This window comes from Tyto alba, unplaced genomic scaffold (assembly GCF_018691265.1).
Source record: "Tyto alba isolate M040663 unplaced genomic scaffold, T.alba_DEE_v4.0 Super-Scaffold_26, whole genome shotgun sequence".
Classification (NCBI taxonomy): domain Eukaryota; kingdom Metazoa; phylum Chordata; class Aves; order Strigiformes; family Tytonidae; genus Tyto; species Tyto alba.
The window spans coordinates 8,086,681-8,104,657 of NW_024881300.1; the positions used below are offsets into that span (position 1 = coordinate 8,086,681).

General features: G+C 42.4%; 1 protein-coding gene across 3 annotated transcripts in view; it reads left to right on the forward strand.

Annotated features, from left to right (window-relative positions):
- ZNF423 (zinc finger protein 423) overlaps positions 1–17,977 on the forward strand; it is a 233,513-nt gene that overhangs the window by 120,062 nt on the left and 95,474 nt on the right. For all 3 annotated transcript variants that reach the window (XM_032998756.2, XM_032998762.2, XM_032998769.2), the window contains one exon: positions 13,918–17,141. In XM_032998756.2, the coding sequence (XP_032854647.2) occupies positions 13,918–17,141 (3,224 nt within the window). The remainder of the gene's footprint in view (positions 1–13,917; positions 17,142–17,977) is intronic.

Genomic DNA, 17,977 nt, shown 5'->3' on the forward strand with positions numbered 1-17,977 from the left:
ACGAATGTTGTCACCAAAGTTAATAAAAGTAAGGAAATTAATACTTATAGTTGACCTCCAATACCTAGGCACAGTGGGGTGTAGCAAGGAAGTAGTTAGAAAGGCACCATGGTGAGCCTTAGCAGTGAATTACCTTATTTTTATTAACTTTCTGACAACCTCAGTGAATTTCCTTTCTTTTTATGAAGTGATTAAAAAAGCTAATCAGATCATGTAATTAAAATACATAATTACACAATCTCAGAGTTTTTCTTAATTACTGTACATGGTAAATATTGTTACCTGATAACACTTTGCACAAAAATTCTGACGGAAATTTGTGTAGGATGGTTAGGAGGTATCTGCTTTCCTGTGTTTGCAATGGAAGCTTCTCTATTGACATTAGATAGTAAAATGTTTCAAAATGGAAGATATAGCAAAACTCTAAGACATACTCTATATGTATTGGGCAGCTCATATGTGTTGACATGGTGTGTTTCTGTGCATTTATAATGGCTCTTTCCTTTTTGCTCACACCTCTGCTTTGTATTTTGTTAGGCACCATCCACTGGAAAATGGATGTTTTGATACAAAACAACACAGTAAGAAAAAAAATCTGATCGGATCCAGTATCTTAATTTCAGCCAAAGAACTGAATTAAGATGGAGTCACTCTTAAGCCTGTGTACAGTGACTGCAGGGGAGGCACGATGTTGCAACCTTCCTGATGTCAGATAGCCAAGAGGTCTGGAGCTATGGTTATGTTCATAGGAAATTCAAAGATACAAGTTATGATAAACCTAAAGAACAGGAAAATTGATTAAAAAGAAAGTCTAATGTGTCTTTAACAATCAGCTCCTAGGAATCCAGGACCCCAACCTCTAAAGCGAATAATTTGAAATTTTACAGTTACCGCTGTATGTCAGTCTAATATTTACAACTCAGAAGATACTCAGATGCTCCATGACTGAGGTGGAGTTTCCATTTTTCAACAGAAGACATTGAACTCCTACCTTAAATGCAGACAGGTAATTTGGTCTTGATGGGGAGCTGAGGCTGGTACTTCCATAACTCTAGATACTCTCACGTACTGAACTGCATATGAGATGGAACAAGTGGAATTCAGTTTCACAAGTAATTCTGGCTAAAGGTGTGAGGGAGCAGTTACTGAATTTTTATTCAAACCAATCATTTGTCTATTTTTGTTTGATTTTTCAAGGGTGAGATGGGCTAAAGTCCCTGTTTTGGACAGCAGTCCAGACTGTCTGTGGCCAGAAAATTGTTTTATCCTGAAAATTTTTGCCTTATTGGCTGGAACTAAAATAAATAATGGAAAAACCTTGGCAAAACAAACAAAAAAAAGCTATGTGAATAGTATCTGGAGTACCTTGTTCTGTCACTTTCCTATGGCAGACACCAGAGTTGCACAGTCTGTGGTTCTGTCTGGGCAGGGAGCTTTGGCTGTTGGTCTGCGAAAGGGGCATGACAAAACCAAATGGATTCCAGGGAGGGGACAAGGGGTTTTTGATATTTAAAGGCATTTAGGATGGTAGGGGTTTTGTAGGTGAAGCTGGTCTGAGCTTTAAAACTTTGTGTTGTTTATGAAAACAATAATTTTTCATTTCCCTCCCAAATTTAAACTGCCCACTCAGTTGCGACTGGTTTATTGACAACATTTCTTCTTTTAGACAGTCAGTGTGTGAGCTTATGTAGCTTAGTCACTGTTTCGCCTCTTTATGACAGTAGACATGAGATGTGGTCTCTTCCAGGTATCTGCCAGCAGCATCTCAGTAGCAGGTTTTTGGTAACTCTTCTCTACCACACTGTACATGGGGTTTCTACACATGTGAGACACCCCACACCAGAGATCTAGGTGCAGGTACAAAACCTTTTCACACCTGAAGAAGAACAACAAAAAATTATTAATTTACCTGGAGTGTCAGGGAGGCCTGTGTTTCCAGACATTAATTGCCTGGAGATGGTTTCTTGAACATGTCTGGTTCTGGAGGTGCATGTGTGTCTACCGAATCCCTGGCACCTCATTTCCCTGTGAGTTTTTTGGTTTGGTTTAGTTGTTGGGGTTTTTTGTTTGTTTTGTTTTGTGTGTGGTTTGTTGTTGTTGTTGTTGTTGTTTTGTGTTTTGCTGTTACTGTTTTGTTTTTTTGACTATTTTTGTCCCTGAAGGAAACATGCTCCCACCTCAAACACCCACCACCAGCTTCCACCCACTTTTTAATTTAGTGGACTCCTCTGTAGAAAGCTGAATGCTTTCTGTACCTGTAGTATCAAGATGCATTTTTCTAGGGTAAATTCAATTTCTCTCTGCCCACTGCCTCCTCATTCCTTTTACTGAATTGTTTAGTCTATTAACATTCCCAGATACTTTTTTGTAAGTATAGCCAGTCCTCATTATGTGGGTATAGCTGGAGAAAGCTATGACTCTAGCTTTTCCCTTTATTTCATTTAATTCTCTGATATCAGTGCCAATGTCTGTGTGAGACTGCTCTCAAGTAGAAGGAGTCCTGTTTGGGAGAGATGGTGGGGAAAGAGATGCTTGTTTGCAAGTGCCAAGACATTTGTTGTCCCTCCTTTTCTTCAAGGATAAATTGAGATGATTCAAGATATGCTCCAACCCTAATGTCAATCCCATTTAAAGAAACAATGGTGCCCTGCACCTTTCCTCATTATAAATTCACTCCCTCATGATTCTGTGGCCAAGACACAGAGACAGGTACTAACAAGAATAAATCATACAGTTCACATCTGTGGGAGGAAAAAAACCAACCACACACATGTGTTCAGAAGGAAACCTACCTGAATGGTTGAACTAGAGCTACCTGCATACAGACAACCAGGAGCGAAGACTGTATTAAACAATTCAGGAGGAAGACGCTTTTGCTGTTAGGGAACTTTAAGGAAGGTGCCGTCCTGTTCTGGTGCGTGGGCAGAGCGTGGTAGCTGCAGCTGAGGCTGGAAGCGCAGCCGCGGCCGGAGGGGAGGTTTCTGCCGGGCTCTGCGCGTCTCCTGGCAGGAGCACAGCGGGGCCGGAGGGGCTGGCGTCTCCTGGGTGGATTCGCTCTGGCTCCCCAGCTGCGCTCCCCCTGCCTGCCTGCACTGATGAGCATCCTCCCTACGGGAGCCTTTCTCTGGAGCGTGGTCGGCGCTGGCTGACATCCTGAGAAACCCCTAAAGAATTTAGAGAGGCTCGAAAAGTCTCTCCGTAGACTCACAGTTGGGGAGATGGGGCACAGCACGGGCGGATGCCCGCAGGAGAGGGCTGCCAGGTGCGCTGTGACCCTGCGGTGCTGCGGAGTGGGCGCTGCTGGGGTCGGCCCTGCAGCCTGCATGGGCACACGGCGAGGTCAGGCACGGGCCCCCTGCTTGGCCAACCCCCTGCCCCAGCGCAGGCATTAGCTCTGGGAAGGCAGTCTACAGTTGTTGCTGCAGCTCTTTTGAAAACCTGAGAGCGCAGTCCCATGATTTGTCATTGGGCCCTTCAGTCAGAAGGGCAAAGATGTCTTGGAAGAAAAGAGCAACTTTTGGTGGACAGTTTTGTTTTGTGGTGCAGTGCAAGTCCTCAGGCCACAGGTGCCGGATCACTGCTGGTTAAATTTGAAAGGTTTCTCATGCACACATTTGTTGTAGAGGAACACTGATTTACTGAGAAAGATTCTTACTGGGTGGCAAACCCTTCTGTTTGCTTGCTTGTTTTAAAAGTCATTTCTTATTTAAAATGATAGATACTGTTAGTGAAAAAGAAGTAGCATTACCATACAGCATGGAATACACATCTCTCCTAGGCAAGCCATGCTGTTTGGCTTTCATCTTGCATAGCACAAAATCTATAAGTTATTTTCTTTTTAAATCTTTCAGTTATTTCTGTCAGGTATTGATAAGTGGAGAACTTCCTTCCCACCTCTGTTTAATGCAGTTCCCCTCAGGCCAGTCGCAAACATGGTGCAGATTCATGACCAAAGTTTGTCGAAATGATACTCAGCAATGTGCTTTATATTCAGCAGTGTGCTTTTAAATTTGTGGGTGTTCTTCTTTAATTAAAAATGAAATCTTTTTTAAAAAATTGTTCACTAACAAACCCAGAGTCTTAACTAATTGTGCTTTGCCGTAATGCATACTGTCCCCAAGGAATGGGAGATTTACTTAGCTGGAGTAAACCCCATTTCCAGGCTTGGGTCAGGTGGAGCTGGCAGCTTCATTAGCTCCAGGGATACCCGCTGGGGTCACTGGGGCACATGGGCCCCTCCAAAACCAGGCAGGTGAAGGCCTCAAGGAGCTCTGCTCACCAGCCTTGCAGAAGCTGGGATGTTCACAAGTGCAGCTTCATTTCCATTCATGGTGTTTGCATGAAATCTTAATTCTGAATTCATGAAAGGGACGGGGAATACGTGCACCTTTCTGAAAATACCTCTCTGTACAACTGTCTATATTTCATATTTATGTCATTTGAGTTTTCAGAAGTGTTGAGCGACTGCTATTCCTCTTGATTTCAATAGGGCTGATGTGAATACACAACACGTTTGGAAGTCAGACCAATAATGCATATATGTATGCTATAAAACAGGTTACTTGATACTGTATGTCACATGTAATTTATTGATTTTTCTTCCCTTGTTCTTTGAAGGCAGTATAAAATCTGGATGTTGTTGTTTTTTACTGTTTGTTTATTGCTGAGTAATTTCAGCCAACATGTGTTTTTCAGCGTTAGGTCTATTCATCATGAACGTCAACCCATTAAGTTTGTAAGTGCGTCACAGTTTTCCCACCTAGATCAAAATGAGAGTCTGGAACAGCCTACTCTTTCTAACTTAACAAGCTGGTTTTATTTTCCCCTGCAACTTGCTCTAATAATATGACCAGCTTTAAATTCCTCAGGCCGGAAAGCTTGGCAGTAAAGTCCTGAGGTTTGAAACATGAGGTTTTTCTCAGGTTTGGAACATGGCAATTGACATCTCTTCTACTGAGCACTGATGGAAAATACTCATTCTGGAGCACAAGTCTATTCTTGGGAAAGTACTTTCCATACATGAAAGACAGGGACTGCAAACCCATTTTCCTAGAGGTTAGGTCAGTGTATAACATCAGTTGAAGATCTTAACGTAGAAAGAGAACCTAAAAATCCAGTCACTTTTGGTCACCCCATCTAGAAGACAGAGAGCATTTGTGGTGTCTGGTCCCAGTTTTCTCCCTTCTTAGTGGTTCTTTTTACTCAGAGTTGATACATGGCCAAAAAATTCAAAACAGAGCTCTGCAGAAATGGAAACACTGCTGTAATAATTGTCTACCAGCACAGAAGCAGGTACACATTTGTCTTAGCAGTAACAGCAGCTTATCACAGAGGTCTTGGCAAAACTCTCTTTGTCCTAGTTTGCCACTGCCCCAGTTTTAAAGGCACTTGCTCCTCCAGACTGCTGCCCACACCATCAAAACGAGTTCTGACTTGTTTCTGCACAAGCTGAATATCCTGTGGGAAAGTGCTGCCTGTCCTTGTCAGTGCTGGCTTCCAGGGCTCCCTGCTCACCGTGCAGGATATGACCCTTAAATGAATTTTATGAATGAGCTAAATGGATTGTAATTGATGACTTAATCTTTACTTGAAAGTACAATTCAGAAACACGAAAATGAGCACAGTAAAGCATTAAATTAAATCACACTGATCTGGTCAGTTCATGGAGAAAGTCTGTCTCTCTTTAATTTTGACCTCTGTGTTTGTTGATTTTCTCCAAACAGCAGCTACTCTGTATTTCTGGTGCTCAGTTATGGGTATGAACTGAGGGAGGGAGCTTGAGCTGTGTCTGTCTGAGGGCACATGCCTGAGGATACTCAGCAAAACAACCTGAGAACAGGTGCCTGATATATTTGAGAGTTGCCCGATCAAATGCGAGGGAGGAAATCATAAATCTAGGGCATTCATCTCATGCATTAAATCCCACCAGCAAGGCTCTTCTACTGGCCACCTCTTCACGAGTGGTTCAGAGTCTCGATGCTTGGGTTTGTGCTCTATGGGAAGCACCCTCCCTGCTTACAGTAACAAAACATGAGGAAGGAAAAACATTTTTATCTACAGATGAGAAAAGGACTTTCCTTGTTCATCTTTATGGAGGCTGATGCTCTTCCACTGCTCCGGCCTGGATCTCTGGTTCTGCAGAGAGGACATTGCAGGGATCAGGGGTGGCCCCCATCCTGCTGCGATGCGGGCAGGCTCTGCAAATTTGCCATGAGATCTGCTCAAAATGTTGCAATCGCCCTGCTTGTATACTTAGGTTTAGATAAAAAAGGAGGCAGGCAAATCTCTTAACCGCTGTGTGTTGTCTCTTTGTTTTATATAAACAAGTGTTGGAACCATGATAAATGTTGACATCAAGTAGCAAGAAGTGCAGAATATAATTGTGTGAGTGTAAGGCCAGAAGGGTCATATGAAGTTTGTGCTCTGGCTAACATTATATGAAGAAATATTACTAACAATTAGCCCAAGTATTACCATTTATTATAACTAATTTTGTAACGAATTATTATAAGTAATAATTATTCTATTAGGATTATTTTCCTAAGGGCTTTGTCATTCCTTATGTTTGAAATTTGTACATGTCATAGCTGAAACTCTAATTTTCTAGTATTCTCTCAGTATGACTATTGCATCCGTGATATGTGTGTGTGACCCTGTATATGGTTTTGTTCTTTTACATCTGTCTTGCGATGTGCCTTCTTGCTAAATGCTCTGTAGGTATCAAAGCAGGCAAGAATGGCACAGGACCCTCTAGGTAGCAGGGTAAGCATGAGCAGCAAGCTGTTAAGATCTTTGTGTTAATTCATTGATGATTTTGCCAGTATCATCTTCTAATCTCGCTTAGAAAAGACTGAATGTGCATTTGAACATTTCTGAAGAGCAAATTGCTAAGCAAAATATATGTATAATTCTAACATTTTGGTAGAAATAGGGTGAGTTATTATTGATTCACAGAGCACGACAAAACATCACTGCATGAATTAGCAAACAGCTGTTTCTAATTTGAGTTTAGAACTGTACACAGAGGAACTTGTTTTAGTGTTCACTCCTTTCATTTATAATGAATTTTAATTACCGCTACAGGTGAGAAAAATGTAGAAACAAGCTTGTATCTTGTGGAAGAAACAAAGGAGAGACAGATGCTAACAGATTTACAGTCTGTGATAAAAGGAATGTTTTGGTACACTTTACATGTAATTAGAGTGCAGCTGTTTTCAGTCCCAAGTCCATGATGCACAGCAGAATATAGTATCTGCTGCTTTTCCAAAGGGAGTAAAGAAAAACAGTGATTCAACTCTGAAAGCATTTAGTTTATTCCTAGATCTAACATAAAACTTTCTCCTCCACCCCTTATTATGCCATTTATTGAAGTGTGATATAACTTAATCATATGTTAATTTTTTGTTACCATCAAAATAGAGACTTTTTGACATAAGAAAAAATAATATTAAAAATAACTTTCTGATTTTTATCATCTGTATAGAATTATGCATCATCCTATCGATGGTCATTACTGACTCTTGATAGCTCTCCTAATGAAAGACAAGGGCTCAGGCATGTGTTACTCTGGCTTAGCAAGTTTCTGTGTATCAACTAAGCTTCAATAGATGTCTTTGTGTGTACTTTTAACTTGCAGCATAAAAAAGACTAATTAGATATATCTTTGATCACTACAGAAAGGTCTAAACAAAGACACTAAGGTTTAAATTATGTGTAACAGTTTATCTGCAGCAGTCGTCCCAGCAAGTTTAATGTTTGCAATTCTGCACTACATCTTGTGCTGATTTTGTATTCTAAATACCAAGTTACTCTCTGCATGAGAAGAAAAATTAGATTATATATACTTTCCATTGAGCCAGACGTCTTTCTTTTTTAAAAACTTCACTTAAAAATGAACTGCAGTGCAAAGCTGAGAAGTTGGAAAAAGAGTCACTAACTGTTGGTAATTTAGTTCAACAAAAATGCTTACCACATGAGCATATAATTAGGTATAACTGCATTTTTCTCAAGTCACAGATAATAATGAAAGCACTGCCTGTGGTGCCACTTATATTAACACCTCTTAGATTTTTATCCAATTTTAGGTTTGCTTTGAACATTTTATACATATTTTTATATATATATTTAAAAAATGGCATAGTGCCCTAAAATAAAAAACTGTGAAGAAGCTAATGTTGCTGAAGTCTAAAGCTGTGTCTAGAGTTCTTCAGGGCAGCCTGACCTTTCCCAGAGCCCCCCCTCAGTGCTTTAGCTAAGGATGGGTTGACCAGTTCTGCAGGACAGTTGCATGACATTTTTGTAGGGATAATTATAAATAAGTTGTAGAAATCTTTTTTCCATTGTTTAGTGAAGTGTGTTTGAGTGCACATTAATGCTGAGTTTCAGTCACAGCCCAGCAGTTGCCATACCATTCAGAGATAGGTGCAGTGTCAGCATAAAAAGGCTTTCATTGCCATAAGAGCTGGTAGTTCACAGTCCACTGTTGCCTTCTGTGACACAATGAACAAAAACGTTCAGTGAAGCTAATATATGCATAGAAAATTAAGTTTGGAATATTAATGGTATTTTTTATTAGTTACTTTGTTATAACTGTGCGGGAAATGTGCAGGAAAATGGGGCTAAACACTCAAAAAAATTTAAGTAAAAAGCTGTCACAGTGCACTGAAAATATTGAAACTTAAAACATTTGCTATGTAAACTTGATTTGCATTTTTTCACACCAGCACTGTCAGTGTAAAAGAGCAGCGTATGCTATGTGAGGTTCTTAACTGTAATCCATTGTAATGGTCTATCCTTGGCTTTAATACATAGTGCAGCAATGCAAAATTTGCTGTAACTACTACTGAAGATTTCTCAGGCCTCAGTCTCTGTGTTATATTCTTATAGTTAAGCATCTGTGATAATAATAATTATTGAAATTGATAGCATTTCTATTAGGCCTTCCATCTGAGGATGTCTCAGGGTTTCACAGCTATACTGAAATAAGCCCTACAGTTTGTCCTTGTGGAGCAGATGGCTTTTTTCTATTATGGAGATGAGGAACTGAAACACAGTTCAGAAGCGTGTCTTACGATGCCAAGCTTGGTTTCAAAAGTAGCTTACTTTTTTGGGTGCTAGAATTCCATCAACTCTCAGTAGCCTAAAGCGATTTGAGTGCTTTGACCATTTTTAAATTGTGTGCAATGGAGAGGCTTGGAGAGAACCGTCAGTCTGAATTGAAATCAAACAGCAATCCTCTCCTCAGCAATTGATTTTTGCATTTTGTTTTTGTTAATTTAACTATTTTTCTTGTGTACTAGCTCTGTGCTAGAGGAATAAACCTCATAGAATAAGAGCACCTTCCATATCTAACCTCCTTTGTTTATTGTCCTATACGGAGATGTCTTCTGGGCTCAGGAGGGGAGTCTCAAAGGTGCCTCTTTGGCCAAACCCTGGCTGTTTTGTTGATGCCTGGGTAGGTTGTGCGGCCTCTTCTGAGCCCCGGGGTGCTCAATCTGTGTTGCGATTTGCACCCAAACCAGCTGAAATAACCTGGCCTCCCATACCACGCTGGCCACATTGCAGCATGCCCTCGGTGTGAGGGGACGTGTGGAGGCCCTGTGGAAGAGCCGCCTGAACCTTCCATGCTTGGGGGAGAGAGAGTAGGGAGGTTTTCACTGGAGGGGAACCCGGTGCTGCTCTATGTTGGTAAACAAGAGGGTTTAGACAAGGACGAGCTTCAGGTCTGGGCCAGCAAATAGCGTCTCTGTGCACACCTTTTGTTTGTAAAAGAAAAAGCAGCTGGCTGGGGGGTAGCCTGGGTGTGTGCAGCCCCTGCCCACGAACGCTGACCCCAGGGCTGGGGCTGCGCGGGTGAGCGGGCAGCTGAGCAAGCCTGTCCCTCTGCAACCGCTGCAACCGCTGCAACCGCAGCAACCTCTGCAACCGCTGCAACCGCTGCAACCGCTGCAACCGCTGCAACCGCTGCAACCGCTGCAACCGCTGCAACCGCGGCTCGGCTCAGTCTGGCGGGAGTGGGATGTTTCCAGCTAGCTTGGAGCAGGGAGATGGGGGGAAGGTGTTCATAGGGACGGTGAAATTTTGTCTGGTCCGTTTTATTTCTATTAACAATATAACTTTGAAATAATAAATGTATCATCATCAATGTACGCTGAGATGACAGTGCTGCTTATCCTGGCAATCTGTGATGTGCCGTTTGTCTCCTTTCTCAGAGATCACATTTTTTAAGACTTCATTTTATTGTTTTAGCTTCACAAGTGGTATTTCTGAACTTGGCTCATGTTAACTGGAAAAGAAACAGAGAATGAAGTATGATTTATACTGCAGTTTGGCCAAATTGCTCTTATTAGAAGGAAAAATACATTTATTGAATGCATTGAGGCTGGAATTAGCTCCTCAGTGACGATGATAAATGCTTGCAGTCCCGTAAACGTGCTGAACATTAAGTTGCTAAATTACTGTACCACTTTGAGATTGATTATCAAGTTTGGCCCTTTAAGCTTCATGACCCACACATATATCCTGAGGACTACTGACATTCTGAAGCTTCCTTAATGCTCTTTTTTCCCTAATTAAACTTTTTATTGAATTTTCTTACCCATGTAATATTTGTTTTGATTCTCTTATGCGCAAATGACAAAAGCCTTGCACCAGCCATGTGATTCTCTGTTTTAGAACAGTCCCACTTTGCAGGATTAGCCATTTTTAATGACTTTAATCTCCTTTTTGAAAGTGATTTTTCTCATTCTGCTACATTCCTTTGATTGCATTAATGTAGAATTATTATTCTAACCATCATTGCCAGACATGTCACACCACATCTAAAATATATCTTCCCACTAAAATATGACTCTGGTAAAATACCTTAGAATTTCCTTCTCAGTTCATTATAGGTCTTTTCTTCAATTTAATATGGCAAGTTAAAATTAACCAGGCTATTTTTCATTCCATAAAGAGATTAATGATAATGAGTTTTCCCTAATTTCTTCAGTTTAGGCCCTTAGTAATTCAGTATCTTGTTTGTAAGGAAGTCAAGGTAGGTTGTTTCTGGGGCTTAAAGTTTCCTAATTCTTTTTAAATTTTAAAAGTATGAGAAAACCTTGCAATAAAAAGAATCCAGAAGTTAAGCATAAAAATTGGTGAAAGACCTAAATCAAGCTAACAAAAGCAGACAATCTTTGCTTTCAACTGTCTATGTAAATGCTTCCGTTTTTTTTACAAACCCAGATTTTTAATCTGAGAAATGTTAATTTTTTTGAGTCCAAATTGTATTAGCACAGCAATGTCTTTGTGCATCACTCACAAAGTCATACCAGCTTTCTTTGATTTTGTTTTCTGGATACCCAATATGTTTGAAGAGCAGCAGCTGGAGGGGAACTGGCCCTATTTGAATGTTAGAGTGCATTTTGAGGTAGATTGGTTCGTTTCAGAGGAAAAAGAGACCTTCTGAAAGGTTTGTTCAGTTTGCATGGTGGGCCAATGTAATGGTTGGCATAAGCACATATGGATGTAACAAAGTTAAAGCAGTTGGCCCAGCCTGTGTTACCACTGGATTTGGCCCATTGCATCTACAGTTTCAAAGCTGAACAATGAAGCTTTATTCACTTGAGCCATTTTAAGTGCTCCGAGTTCTCCCCGGTGCAGTCCTTCCTCTGTGTGCCGCTGCCCAGCACAAGGCACGAGTAGTCTGGCTGCAAAAGGGAAGATGTTTAAAAGGCATATATTTTTATAATAATTTCTGCAAAGTGGGCATTTTAAATTATTTTAATTGCAGCCAGCAAGCCCGAGTAGTAAATAACACAATGGTGGTGTGCTTTTTTTTCCCTGTTGTTGTTTTCCTTCTTTCCCCACCCCCAGCAGGCTGAAGTAGCGGTAGCAAACGCAACATGTGCTGCCCTAGTTCAGGCCCAGCATCCCCCTCTTGCTCCCCTTTGTCTCCTTTCCCCTGGAGGAGCCCAGCTGGCGAGAGGAGGGAATTAGCCAGCCCTGAGCTACCGGCACCTCCCCGGGGCCCCTAATCCAGGCGCTGGCAGCCGGCTGCCTTCTTCCCTCCGCCGGCCCGTGGCCACAGGTCCGTGGGGATGGAGCCCCGGATGCGGCTGGAGGCAGAGCTGGGGGGCCGGGGCGGGCGGGGGGCCGGGGGCTCCCCGGGGGCACAGCAAAGCTGCGCCGGCAGCGGGGCGGGCAGCGGAGGTGGCTTAAATTGGGAACATAAGGCTTTGCTGCAGCCGCAGAGAGAGACTGGTTCACGGTCGGGGGAACGAAGCCTGGGAAAAGTTTACGTATAAATCAGGGGCTCGGCGCCCGTGTTTTAGGTTCGGGCTCAGCCAGGCTCAGAGCAGTTAGTTGAGCACAAAGACCTCGAGCATCTTAGAAGCGTGGGTGCTTGCTGAGAGCCAGGGTGCATTTCAGGAGCGGGAGGAAGCCCATTCTTGGTGTCCAGCATCACTCTGGAGAAGGAGGTTTAATTGAACAGGGGAGCAGGGGGTGAGGGGAGCGGGCGCCCGACCCACCCATCCTGGAAAACAGGCAGCCCCGTCTTGCGGGAAGAGTTGTTTGGTGTGTGATTATTTGGTTTAGTTTTTCCAAGGTAGCTCCGCTCTCTCTTTTCCTGGGATGAAAAAGAAGGTCTTTGCCAGAGCAAACGGTGCCACAGGAGCTAGCCTCTTACGGTGGTGATATCCTCATTAGCCAAGCCTTTCTTTGAGAGCTTCTCCGCCGTACATGTGCTCTTCTCCGCCTGGCGACTCTGTAGTTGGCAGGCACGAGGACTGCGCGTGTGGCAGCCTACATGCACAGTTGGGGATTTTTTTATTGGTTTGTTTTAGTAAGAGCTGAAGTAGGAACATTAAATGTTTTATAAGGACAATGTATATGGAGAACTGGTTCCTGTTTTGAATCTCCAAAAGTATATGTGGTCAGCGCCTTCGTTCATTTACATGAATTTTATTTTTGCTTCATTCCATGGTTCAGTTTTATATCGGACTAGTGGCATTTTTGCTTTAGTCAACATCTCCACATTTATTGGAATTAGGATATTTGAACTCACTGTCTTCTGTTTCTTGTTAACAATTCTGTTTATGAAAGCGGCCAGCATTTTATGTATTTTTCCTAAAATGACTGTTTTGCTGCTGGAGTTGGTGCTCTGTTTCTTTATGGTAATATAAAATTATAAAATATTTTCCAAGCCTCATATTGAGCAAAGGAAATAGTTATTAAAACAGAGGCTGGGCCATTGTTGGTTTATCCTGAAGTTGATTCTTTTGTGATGTCTTGAGATCTCCGATGGTGATTTTCTGGGCCTTTAAAATTTGTTTTTGTACCAAGCAGGCAACATTACCTTTCATACAAATGAATGTGGTAATGTACAGATCTCTTCTTTGCTTTTCTCGAGCTGTCTCAAATCTGATGCTTTTATTTCACCTAGATGTTCGACTCTGCTTTTGAGCAGCCTTTCATTCTGTTACAGTTTAGAGACAGAACGGAGGATTTTGTTTAATGGAGACATTACTTAAAATCATCTTGATGTAGCATTTAAAAAGACCCACAAAATCACAGGTGATCACTTAACACTGTAGCTTTTTGAAATGTTTGTATTGCTTCGTTGCACATTGTGTTTTGCTTTCTTTATTCATTATTTATTGCTTTACAGTACAGTGAGCAGGTGTTAAACCTGCTAAAGAGAAATGCTTTTTATTAATACTATGTGTTGGCATATTTGTGAATTATGTGTACAAATATATTTTCATTCCTCTTTCTCAAACCTCCTTTGAAATTCAAGAGATTTTTTTTTTTAGTTGATTTTTTTTTTTTTCATGCTGTAGTAGCAGAAGCCCATAGTGTTGTTGAGAGCTTTGTCCTTATTTCACAGATGCACTGGGAATTGTTTTTAATCTCCTTTCTGCTTTCCCATTACAGATGGTGATGACGACCCACAACTCTCCTGGGTGGCTTCATCTCCCTCCAGCAAAGATGTTGCATCACCCACTCAGATGATAGGAGATGGGTGTGATCTCGGCATCGGGGAGGAGGAAGGGGGGACTGGCCTGCCGTATCCCTGTCAGTTTTGTGATAAGTCCTTCATTCGCCTGAGCTACCTTAAAAGGCACGAGCAGATCCACAGTGACAAACTACCTTTCAAATGCACCTACTGTAGCCGGCTTTTTAAGCACAAGAGAAGTAGGGATCGCCACATAAAGCTTCACACAGGGGATAAAAAGTACCATTGCCATGAATGCGAGGCTGCGTTCTCTCGCAGCGACCACCTCAAAATTCACCTGAAAACCCACAGCTCCAGCAAACCGTTCAAGTGTACTGTGTGTAAACGTGGGTTTTCATCTACCAGCTCATTGCAGAGTCATATGCAAGCTCATAAAAAGAACAAGGAACATATGGCAAAGACTGAGAAAGAGGTGAAGAAGGATGATTTTATGTGTGATTACTGTGAAGAGACATTCAGTCAGACTGAAGATTTGGAGAAGCACGTAATGACACGCCACCCACAGCTTTCCGAGAAGGCAGATTTGCAGTGTATTCATTGCCCTGAAGTATTTGCAGACGAAAACTCGCTGCTCTCACACATTCATCAAGCCCATGCCAACAAAAAACACAAGTGCCCTATGTGCCCGGAGCAGTTTTCTTCAGTGGAGGAAGTCTATTGCCACTTGGACAGCCACAGACAACCTGACTCCAGCAATCACAGCATCAGCCCTGACCCAGTCTTGGGGAGCGTGGCATCCATGAGTAGCGCAACGCCTGACTCCAGTGCGTCGGTGGAAAGAGGTTCCACTCCAGATTCGACCTTAAAGCCTTTGAGAGGACAAAAGAAAATCAGGTCTGTGGACAGAGAGGAAGGACAGAACTGGTCTAAAGTTACTTACAGCTGCCCGTACTGCTCGAAGCGTGACTTCAACAGCCTTGCTGTTCTGGAGATCCACCTGAAGACCATTCATGCAGACAAACCTCAGCAAAGCCACACGTGCCAGATCTGCCTTGATTCCATGCCTACACTGTACAACTTGAATGAACACGTGAGAAAAGTGCACAAAAACCATGCCTATCCCATGATGCAGTTTAGCAACATTTCTGCCTTTCACTGTAACTATTGTCCAGAGATGTTTGCAGATATCAATAGCTTACAAGAACACATCCGTATTACTCACTGTGGCCCAAATGCTACCCCTCAAGATGGCAACAACGCTTTCTTCTGTAACCAGTGCTCCATGGGCTTTCTGACCGAAGCAACCTTGACTGAGCATATTCAGCAGACTCACTGCAATGTAGGAAATTCAAAATTGGATTCCCCTGTCATTCAGCCAACACAGTCTTTTATGGAAGTTTATTCATGCCCTTATTGCACAAACTCCCCCATTTTTGGCTCCATCCTGAAGCTTACAAAGCATATTAAAGAAAACCACAAGAACATTCCTCTGGCACACAATAAGAAGTCAAAAGCAGAGCAGAGTCCAGTTTCTTCTGATGTTGAAGTCTCTTCCCCTAAAAGGCAACGGCTTTCTGCTAGCGTAAACTCAGTGTCTAATGGTGAATACCCATGTAATCAGTGTGATCTAAAGTTCTCAAATTTTGAAAGTTTTCAAACCCATTTAAAGTTGCATTTGGAGTTGCTGTTGAGGAAACAGTCTTGCCCTCAGTGTAAAGAAGACTTTGATTCCCAGGAGTCTCTTCTGCAACATCTCACCGTACATTACATGACAACTTCAACTCATTATGTGTGTGAGAGCTGCGACAAACAGTTTTCTTCGGTGGATGATTTGCAGAAGCATTTGTTGGACATGCATACTTTTGTGTTGTATCACTGCACCCTTTGCCAAGAAGTTTTTGATTCCAAGGTATCTATCCAAGTGCATCTGGCAGTCAAACATAGCAATGAAAAGAAGATGTATCGTTGCACAGCCTGTAACTGGGATTTTAGGAAGGAGGTGGATCTTCAGATCCATGTGAAGCATAGTCACTTGGGGAATCCGTCAAAGTCTCACAAATGCATCTTCTGTGGTGAGACCTTCAGCACAGAGGTAGAACTGCAGTGCCACATCACAACCCACAGCAAAAAATACAACTGCAAGTTTTGTAGCAAAGCTTTTCATGCCATCATCTTGCTTGAAAAGCACTTGCGAGAAAAGCATTGTGTTTTTGATGCTAGCGCTGAGAATGGTACAGCTAATGGCATGACCCCAACAAATAAGAAGACAGAAGGGGCAGATATCCAGAACATGTTAATGAAGAATCCAGATACTTCCAACAGTCATGAAGCCAGTGAGGATGATGTAGATGCTTCTGAGCCCATGTATGGTTGTGACATTTGTGGGGCTGCCTATACTATGGAGGTCCTCTTGCAGAACCATCGGTTGAGAGATCATAACATCAGGCCTGGGGAGGATGACTGCTCTAGGAAGAAAGCAGAATTCATCAAAGGTAGCCACAAGTGTAATATCTGCTCAAGGACCTTTTTCTCAGAAAATGGCCTGAGAGAGCACATGCAGACCCATCGAGGCCCAGCTAAGCACTACATGTGCCCCATCTGTGGGGAGCGCTTCCCATCGCTCCTGACCCTGACAGAGCACAAAGTCACTCACAGCAAGAGTTTGGATACAGGGACATGTCGGATCTGCAAAATGCCGCTGCAGAGCGAGGAAGAATTTATCGAGCACTGCCAGATGCATCCAGATCTCAGAAACTCCCTCACTGGGTTTCGCTGTGTTGTCTGCATGCAGACGGTCACCTCTACCCTTGAGCTGAAAATTCATGGGACGTTCCATATGCAGAAATTGGCAGGAAACTCTGCAACCTCATCGCCCAATGGCCAGGCCTTGCAAAAACTCTACAAGTGCGCGTTGTGCTTGAAGGAGTTCCGGAATAAGCAGGACTTGGTAAAGTTGGATGTGAACGGCCTTCCCTATGGCCTGTGTGCTGGATGCATGACCAGGAGCACCAATGGACAGTCTTCGGGCTTGACTCCACAGGAGGTGAACGAGAGACCGTGTGGCAGTCTGAGGTGTCCAGAGTGTAGTGTCAAATTTGAAAGTGCTGAAGACCTAGAGAGCCACATTCAGGTAGACCACCGAGACCTGACACCTGAGACTAGTGGCCAAAGGAAAGGTACCCAGACGTCCCCTGTTCCCAGAGTAAGTACAGCTGAACTTTAAGATATCTGAGGGATGAAATATAGACCTTCAATGTGACTGAGAACTGATCTGATGTTATTTTTTTTAAAACTGTCACTTTATAAAATTACATGTGCTACTATAAAAACCAATAAAATACTAGGAAAGGTAGAATAACGCACATAGAAAAATTAGATGTTGCTCAGCCTTGCAGGCTCCTTGATTCCTAGTGGCAGCACATCAGACTTTTTATCATAAAACTGCCCTAGATTTCCCAGTAGAGAGCTGAGACACTTGAACGGTGAGGATTGAGTTTGTCCGTGAATTCTGATGCTACTGAACTGGCAGATCTGGAAAAGCTGGGGCATTTCCATGAAAAAAGGAGATGCTGAGTAACCAAACAAAAAAAAAAATGTCATACTGGAGGAATGAGATTATTTTTTACCAGGGAACTAAACACAGGAAGGAGGATAAAAGAACTTTTGAGGAAAAAATGTAGTGAATTCCACCCTACCCCTCAAATTCTCACCTAAACCAAATTTCTGTGCTAAAGAGCTTGTCCTTATGGATGTCTGTCAAAATGAATGTTGCGAGGCTACTTGGATGTCTGTGTGCATATGTGTGGGCTTGTGTGTGTGTGTGATTTTAAGTGATTTTTAAAGGATCTGCTTCATGGCCCTCCTGTAAGATAAGTAGTTTTCTTAGCAAATCGGGAAATTGTCTGATGCAGGTTACATATAAGCATGTAAGTGTGCTTTCCTTTAATGTTCAGAGATAGCTTGCTTTCCCATTTCTTAGCTTACAAGATACTTGGGAGCATGCAGATCCAAGTAAGGTTTCAGAAGCCTACTCAGGAG